The sequence below is a fragment of the Schistocerca nitens genome, chromosome 11, assembly GCF_023898315.1.
Source record: "Schistocerca nitens isolate TAMUIC-IGC-003100 chromosome 11, iqSchNite1.1, whole genome shotgun sequence".
NCBI lineage: Eukaryota > Metazoa > Arthropoda > Insecta > Orthoptera > Acrididae > Schistocerca > Schistocerca nitens.
In genome coordinates this window covers 105,357,637-105,366,894 of record NC_064624.1, presented here as the reverse complement: position 1 = coordinate 105,366,894, position 9,258 = coordinate 105,357,637, and the positions used below count along the sequence as shown (strand labels likewise).

Sequence of the window (9,258 nt, the reverse complement as noted above, 5' to 3'; positions counted from 1 at the left end):
ACCTATTTCCTGTGTCTGTATTTATATTTTTCACTTGATATTGTCATGTTGTGCCAACTCTTCTTTTCGTCTAATTAGTACTGGCATGGATCAGTTAGGTCGCTGAGTAGCTATAATTCAAGCCTTTTTCAAAAAGTGACTATTGTGAATACCTGTTTTTAGCTCATCACGTAGAAGGCTACCCTATGTGGTGCACCACACGCCAGTTTGCTTGGGAGGTTATGAGCTTCGACAGTTGATCACGACTGCCTTCCTAGCTCACATCCTTTCTTATTGCATCTTACTATATATTTTAACACATATACATTTAACCAGTAGCCTCAACTTTATCTTTGTTACACACAATTGAAGCTGGTTCTTCCATTTTCGCGACAGCTAAGCCCTCTATTCATTCCTATAGTACACTGAGATGACTATCATTATTGGGTGAGCCTTCTGGCTCCTGTTGTGTAATCGTTCTCCTAAATTTAACATCTCTATATTCATGCTAGATTATATCATGGCTACTACCAAAATGTGGTTTCATTTCCATTACATTTCCCTAAAAATGGGAATAGAAACCCACTCTGGGTTTCTCCATAAGTATAGAATTAGCACAAACATGGTAAATCATTCACAATTGTTGACTGTCGAGTTAATTCTGCCGTAAGTCTGGCAACTAGTTCTATTCTTTCTAAAAGTATGCCAAATGACTATCACTACCACCTTCACCAGCTTCGCCATTAGCTGGGAATTTAGTGCTCTACTTATTACAAATACTCACTTTCGAAATAATAATGAACTTGTAAACTTATGCAAAGGTTTAAAACAAACTAGCATCGGCCAACACACTATAAATACTGATGATCAACATCTTCATTGCGAAGAAATTGAACCTTGCTAACCTGTTGCAGTTGCCTCCACGTGATTGCTGACACTTGCAAGCTGCAAGCAGAAACGACCAGCCCGTGTTTCCCACCTCCTCTACCTTTTAACGTTGACTTAGTTCTCCTTCACTTCACTGGATACATGGTTCATCCTGACCCAACAATGCTCTGCTGTGGTGTGAGAGTTTGGTTTAATATGGGTGTGGCTGTGTTGAAGACAAAATTGGTAACGCTGATCAGGCTGATGGAGACCGCTGGGATAAAGCTCGCCAAAAGACTACATTATTTGTTACTCAGAACCCAAAATACTAGTATGCCAGCACGTGCAGTTCACTCACATTGATGACCACCTTTTGGCTACCAAGTGACAAATTCATAGTATAGCCACTGAGCTAGAACTGCAATATTAGTAACTTCAAAACTCGATTCGTTGTGACTTAATAACTGTACACAGGGAATTGTGAAAACTGACTACTACTTTGGAAGTAGCCAAAACTTTACAGCTGTTTTTTTTATAGCACACACGCAACACAGCTGCATGTTAACACCTTGCACGCTATCATTAAGATAGGATTACATTAGAAGCTGAGCCCTAACTTACTGCCACCCAAAATCTTCTTGAAAACCTTGACTAATAATTCAGTTCACGTATCAGCACCCAAGTAAATGATTTACGTCATATGGGAATCAACCTCGCTATATATTACACTACAGCTAAGGTACAACTGTCATGATCTGTAGAACTATTAAATTGCACCAGTTGCAAGGTTGAGTATTGCCACCTTCCCTTTGACAGTCGCCTCAGCGGCTGCTTATGAATGTGTTTGGCAAACATAGGACATCCAGATTATTAGCAACGATAATGAAACAGAATCTGTCATATAGCTCGAGTTTCAACTGCACAATCCACTAATTAGTACATTGTCCTACCTTATTGCTCTGCACTAGTGTCGTGAATTGTGAAACTGTATTTTTTTAAAGGAAACTAGAGCATTATCTTGCTCTCAAACAGCGAAATGTGGTAGCTTTCCTCTGTTATGACCATGCGTTTATGCCTCAAACTTATTGGGTTTCTCTAAATGAGGCCTTTTATTCAACATTTCTTATTATGATGTATCATATCCACAATTAGGTTATCAGCTCATTTAGCTTACAAGCATAATCGCTTTTAACCTTTTCTGTAGACTGCCACATAAATCGAAGGCTCGCCTTCTGTAAACCATTGATGAATTATTAGCTTGGGAACATGGCAAGTGACCCTTGACCACTCCACAGCACACATCACTGAATGGAATAAGCTAGAATACCTACATATCCCCTGTGTCTTATCGCTTCCAGTAACTGTAGCTGTCCTCAGAATCATTATGACTAATATTTAATCGAGGAAACTGTAAACTATTCAGATCACCAAATGCAGCTATGCTTGAGCAGCAGCTGTTGGGATTATCATACTTACAGGCAATTTGAAACCTGGTGGAATTCAGTCATGGCCCCACCTTATGACCATTAGCAGATGAGATGCTAATATATATCAGTTTGTTTTTGTTGTATAATTTTGCCTTTGTGTATTTTGTAATATTAAAGAGCATTATGTTCTACTTGGTTAAGGACCAAACCAGTGACTTACGATTTATCTATCAATATTAGTCTCACTGAGTAGTATTATGAATCAAGACTTAATAAAACAATTATAGTGTTACTGTAATCTTCGTGAGATCTGTTTATTAAGGATATTTAATGTTTGTAATTTATCTTTCAATAATTTTGACATTAACTTTTATACCAAAAACTGCATTGTTTATCAGGAAAAAGATGAATGTTAGCAATATTATTGAGAAACCTTCTTTGTATCGAAATACCCCACCAGCATTTGCTGACACATCCTTCTGATGGAGTGTTAGACCTCCACAATTTGTAACAATCTTTGGTGTCCCAATGCTGTCATTCCTGACCACAATACTCCATCACCATGCTCAGGCATCACCATTGCAGCAGCCTCACCACTGCTCAGCTGACACATCTTGGCACCCCTCTTGCTGTCCCTGCTGCCTCAATACACTGTTAGTACAACTTCTGTCACTGCACCACCACACCACTGTATCATTTCAGTTGGCCACTTTTTTTCTACAAGAACCAAAATTGGCTAATTCGAAATCTAAATTACTGGACTATTTTTAATAATGCCAAAATTCTTTCAAGCTTTGTATCACTGTCCACTGTTTTACTATGTTCAACAATTTTTCGGTCACTACTATTAGAACAAAGCATCCCTTAGCAAATGCGTTATCCGAAGGAGTATTTTCAATCATTCACCAAATATGTTTGTAATTTTCAGTCAGTAACCTGCTGCTACAGAAGGAGAATTAAGTGTGTGTGGTGGACTGACTAAGTGAAAAGCTTTATTTTACTCAGAATCTAATTTTTCAAAGGTTCAATCTTTATATAGCTGTACTGCGTTTCACTGTAGAGCCATGGCTAGGCAGAGGCTGGTTCTGCACCATTTACTGTTGTATATTGTTAGCAGCCCATGCCTTGTTCACATGCATACCATTCCCACAGTGAGAATGTTAAGATGCAACACTTCACAGAAGCAATTGAATTAAATTCATGTAACTAGTAAACACATTCTGAGCTTTCCCAAGTGTTGTTCTTGTGTATTCCAATACTTGGAATCAAACTTACTGTAGTGCTAAATGCTGAATAAATAATTAAGAGCTTTGGTGCATAACACTTATCAACCTTATATCTGAATCATGGACAGAGCTTTGCGAAACCTAAAAATAATTTCACAAAAAATATAGCTATTGTGCATTGGTGTGATGGGAAACCAAGCATGATGAACTTGTTAGACTACACACTTTACCTACTGACTCATTTGTGTGACTATGCACTGATGAGCACTAAGTTTATGAACGCTGTCCACCATGAGACTGAATGCCATATGTTGCAGGCACATGTCACAGTAAGGAGAGTATGAGTATATAAGCAGATCAGAGAGCAACAAGGAATTATTCTAGCAGTGATATGAGTTGCAAACATGTAAATCTAATGACCTAAGTGACTTTAACAAAGATCAAACTGTTCTGGGGTGGTTGTATGCTACCGCTGTGAACTTCTGCAAAAACTTGCTGAAAGCTCATAAATCCACAACCTGATGAAAAGGTGTAGAACATCAACATTTCATCACAAAACATGGAGATCAGTGGCTTGCTTCCTCTGTAAAGATGGAAAGGTGGCAATATGTAGCATATATAATGACAAAAAGCAATGGTGGTGTAGGCAGACACATTTTGCAACACACCATGCAGAGCACATTGTTGAACATGAGGTTCCACAACATATGGCCAGTTTGTGTTTCAATAAAAAATTTTAAATCACAATTGCAGTGGGCAAGGGATCATTAACACTGGAATGTAGGTCAAGGTAAATGTCACCTGCCAGGATGAGTGACATTTCCTGTTACACAGGGAACAGTCACATCCAGATATGCTACTACATGGCAGCACATAAGAGTAATTCACTTGGGCCCCCATGGGACACGTGTTAGTAATCAAATGCATCATAACAGCTGTAGAGTAGATGACTGTTATTGCAACTCCCTATTTTCCTTCATGGAAGATGTGCACTCAGATGAAGTCTATGCAATGCAAAATTTTCGATGTTATTTATTCCAAAGGTGGACCAACAAGCTGTTAAGCAAGTGATCATAATATTTTAGCTTACAAGCATTTATATGTCATAAAATATTTATTAATGGAGAATTAGTATTTAAATAACATAGTTGGTACATACTATTAATTGCATACAATGCACATCTCTTGACAAAGCATACCTGAATAACATAATTGCCATAATCATTTCTGGTTGGCTAGTTTGGGGAGTAAAGGGACCAAGCTATTGGGTCATCAATCCCAATAATCTCCAGTTTAGTTTACTAGACTGAATGATGTGCTGTGAATATATTTTGCTGTCACTGAACATATAATGCAGAGCTGCATGTGTCATAATAACTACACTGCTGGCCACAGTAAATGAAACACCAAGAAAAACAAGAGGTAGCACAACAAGACTTATTTTGTAGATAACATGTTGACCAAGTATCAAATGATTACGTTTACAGACGTTTGTGACATGTGGTTCCTGCCAGAATCAGTAGCCAGAGTAGCCGCCATTGTTGGAGATCACCGCTGCCACACGTCTTGGCATTGAGTCAAAGAGACGTTGGATGTGTTCCTGGGGTACAGCAGCCCAAGCAGCTTCCACACGTTGCCAAAGATCATCTGGTGTGGCAGCTGGGGATGTAATCTGGGTCACTCATTGAGCAACCATGGACCACGTTTTCTATCGGCGAAAGATCCAGAGAGCAAGCCGTCCAGGGAAGCAATTCAATCTGGTTATTGACGAAGAACCTTTGGACACTGCGTGCCACGTGTGGTTGCGCATTATCCTGTTGAAATATGGCTGTGGCCGAGCCCTGAAGGTAAGGAAGGACAACTGGCTCCAGCACCTGAGATGTAGCGCCGGCTATTTTAAGTACCGGCAATGCGTACTAGAGGCGTGCGAGAGTAATATCCAATACCACCCCATACCATAATACCCGGTGCAAGACCAGTGTGGCGGTGCATAATGCAGCTGTCCAGCATCCTCTCTCCACGGTGTCTCCACACTCGAATCCGACCATCGTGGTGCTGCAGACAGAAGCGTGCCTTGTCAGTAAAGACAACATCATTCCATTCTGCCGTCCACATCCATCTGTCATCACACCATTGGCGACGGAGAAGTCTGTGGTTCAGGGTCAATGGTAGACGAAGCAATGGATGTCTTGCGGACAGACCACTCTGCTGTAAATGGCGTCGAATGGTACGCACAGACACTGGATGATGCGTTACAGACGCAATGTGCTGTGCTATGGTTCAGGATGTCACGGAGTGATCCGTTACTGCCATGCGCAAAATTTGCCTATCAGCACGTGCAGTGGTGCACCGAGGTGAATGCGATCGACCACGTCGGTCCTTCGTACCCTCCTGCATCCAATGGCCACATATCCACATTACAGTTGTTTGGTTTCGTCCAACACGACTAGCAATTTCTCTGTATGATAATCCACGATCTCGGTAAGCCACTATCCTTCCTCTGTCGAACTCGGATACTTGATCAAAAGATGTTCGCTGTTGTCTACAAGGCATAGCTGATCGTCTTGTGAAACAACCACAAGGTAAACACATGTGCCGAACGTACACTCGTCGAAATCGCCAAGGCTTAAATGGCGCTATGAGGTGGCGTCACAGATGCGCGTGATGTGCATCTGCGCTGAAATTCTAATCAGTTGCATATCTCATCGCTGCAAACCCATGGTGTAAATTTCACTTGATTCGGATGCTTCCTTCAGGGTGTTGCATTTACGGTGGCCAGCAGTGTATTTTTTGGCTAACAAGCAAATGCATCATGCTTCCTTTGGGTTACAGTGAATACTTTGTGGTGCTTATAATTACTGACATAACTTAAGGATTTATTCAATAGGAAAAACAGCAGCATAAATGACATTTCTGTCTACAGTTTGGTACTGCAAATTCATGACATTTCATGTTAAGGATTTTTATATTGTCACTATCTGTGACCTATGTATAGTAGACACTGTTGCATAATTTTCACAGTTCTAGCACATTTTAATGTTATTTTACAGGCATCACAAATTTAATGTGTGTCTGCAATTATCCTTTATTCTATAGGCATTCAGGGCACCAACCAGAGAAAAGTATCAGCTCGAGGTTATACTTCATTGTGGCTTCTTTCTGATGTGAAGTAACGCATGTCTCTTGAGCTTTCCCAACTCAGCAAACGATTTGCCACAAGTATTACATTTGTGACGTTTCTGTCCTGTGTGAATGAATAAATGTTTCTGGAGATAACTTGAAATAGCAAAAAATTTGCCACAAATATTACACCTGTAAGATTTCTTTCCAGTGTGAATTAATGAATGTCTCTTGAGACAAATTGACCAAGCAAAAGATTTGCCACAAATATTACATTTGTGAGGTCTCTTCCCAGTGTGCATGAATGTGTGTTGCTTAAGATAACCTGACCTAGCAAAAAACTTGCCACAAATATCGCATTTGTATCGTTTCTCTCCAGTGTGAATTAATGAATGTCTCTTGACCTTACCCAATGCAGAAAACGATTTGCCACAAATATTACATTTGTAATGTTTCTTTCCAGTGTGAATTAGTGAATGTTTCTGGAGATAATGTGAACTAGCAAAAAATTTGCCACAAATAGAACATTCATGGGGTCTCTCCCCAGTGTGTAACATAGTGTGTCGCTTGAGAAGACATGACCTAGCAAATGATTTGCCACAAATTGTACATTCATGGGGTCTCTCCCCAGTGTGTAACAAACTGTGTCGCTTGAGAAGACATGACCTAGCAAATGATTTGCCACAAATTGTACATTCATGGGGTCTCTCCCCAGTGTGTAACAAACTATGTCGCTTCAGGTAACCTGACCTAGCAAAAGAAATGCCGCAAATATCACATTTGTAAGGTTTCTCTGCTGTGTGAATTAATTTGTGATTGTTGAGATTACCTCGCACAGCAAACGATTTGCCACAAATATTACATTCATGGGGTCTGTTTGTGGCAAGTAGAAAAGCGTGGGCACCAGCTGAAGATAAAATTCTATGACCACTCGGTTTCACCGAATCATGTGTCATGCGGGCGTTAAATGTGTCATTTAAGAACGTTTTTGTAGCCTTCAAAGATTTCTTATGTGAAGATTGCTCAGTGTGTTCTGTGGGAGAATCTTCTGGTTCACTACCTAAGAGAACACTGTTTGAGTGTTCACCACTACAGCCACTCTCATGATTGCCAGCAGTTAGTAATCGACAATTCTCACCCATTCTCAAATGTTTTTTCAAGTTAACATTACTCTGAAATACCTCACCACACCATTTGCAAACATACATAGGAGGTTGTATGCCATCAATGTGCATGAACACATGCATTATGAGTCTGTATTTTGAAGGAAAGCTCTGTAGGCAGAAATTACAACTAAATACATTGAATTCCTTTTTCCTCATACTACATTCATATGTGGCACTAAGCGAGCTATCATCGTCCATAGTTAATTCTTGTGTATGAGTACCACACTCATGTGCTGTCTTCTCTCTGCCTCTCTCAACCTCATTCTTCACCAGTCCATGATGAACAGTTTCTTCAAACGAAATGCCACAGCTCCCACCAGTACTTTGAATCAGTCTGAGGAGTGAGGAGGAGAATGTTAAATATTGATATATAAAAGGCACAGAAACTATATATTTCAGCGTCCAGACATCCAGCACTATAGTAACAGGCATAGGTGCATACAAAATTACATATTAAGTAAATGTTAGCGATTTAAAATTATAATATTCTACCAGAAAGAAAGAACTGATGAAGTAAAGGTGGTTTAAAAAGAAAATAACAAGAGGAAATTCAATAATAATCAAGCTGAGTCACTGATGCTTTAATTTGGAATTTTCACATAAGAATTAAAAGATTTAACTTCCAATTATTACAATTCTTTTAGTGTTCCTCTTCCATTGTAATAGCTCTGCATGTACCTTTGTTTTGGAAACACCTTTGGAAAGAAATTGGAACAACCACCAACCGTTATTTCTACAAATAAAACAGAATTTTTGCCGTTTGACTCCTAGTGGGTCAAGAAGTAGTGCAAGCTCCATTATTTTTACTGGATATGAGGTGTGTTTTTTTAAGTAAGTACCGTTTTGAAACTAAAAAAGATGTGCTAAGTTATTTCAATAATTTTATTTTTACATGAAAGCCTGTACCTTAATTACGCACTGACGTCATTACAGTCTGATTATTCATTGTTTACGTTGTGTACTAAGTGTTTGAGATGCATCCGATAATCGTGAGTGCGCAAAACCAAACGTTTAGACAGTGTATTGACTTTCCTTGAGCAGTACCACAACGACGGTGATGATTTCTTCAGGCAAATTGTTATGGGCGATGAAACATAGGTGGCCTACATCACACCAGAATCAAAGCAACAGTCCATGGAAGTTGAGCAAGGGCATCGTTTTGCTGCAAGACAATAGTGACAGTGTAAGAGAAAACAAGCAAAAAATATGATTTGATGTTTGTGTTGGGGAGGGCACTAAACTTGGGTAGTTCATGCAGCAATGTTAACCATACTGCTGTGGTGGTGTAACAGTTAGCATTTCTGGCTAGCAAGTACGAAGACCCAAGTTCGAGTCTGGGCTGCAGCACAGAATTAACTTGTGAGGCCATGTATGCTCCAGTGTTTTTTCATTTATTCTGATTGTAGCTTCTGACTTCCTGCATGATCTTGGATATATATAGTTTTGTTTAGCATGGTATATAGCAAATTTCGA

At 39.6% G+C, this 9,258-nt stretch overlaps 1 protein-coding gene across 4 annotated transcripts in view; it reads right to left on the bottom strand.

The window, feature by feature from the left end:
* Positions 1 to 4,654: 4,654 nt before the first annotated feature.
* The window catches only part of LOC126213586 (zinc finger protein 83-like), an 87,993-nt gene continuing 83,389 nt past the window's right edge, over positions 4,655 to 9,258 (bottom strand). For 3 of the 4 annotated variants that reach the window (XM_049941436.1, XM_049941437.1, XM_049941438.1), the window contains one exon: positions 4,655 to 8,119. In XM_049941436.1, the coding sequence (XP_049797393.1) occupies positions 6,643 to 8,119 (1,477 nt within the window). In that variant the 3' untranslated portion in view covers positions 4,655 to 6,642. The remainder of the gene's footprint in view (positions 8,120 to 9,258) is intronic. The other variant, XM_049941441.1, reaches the window with a different exon arrangement.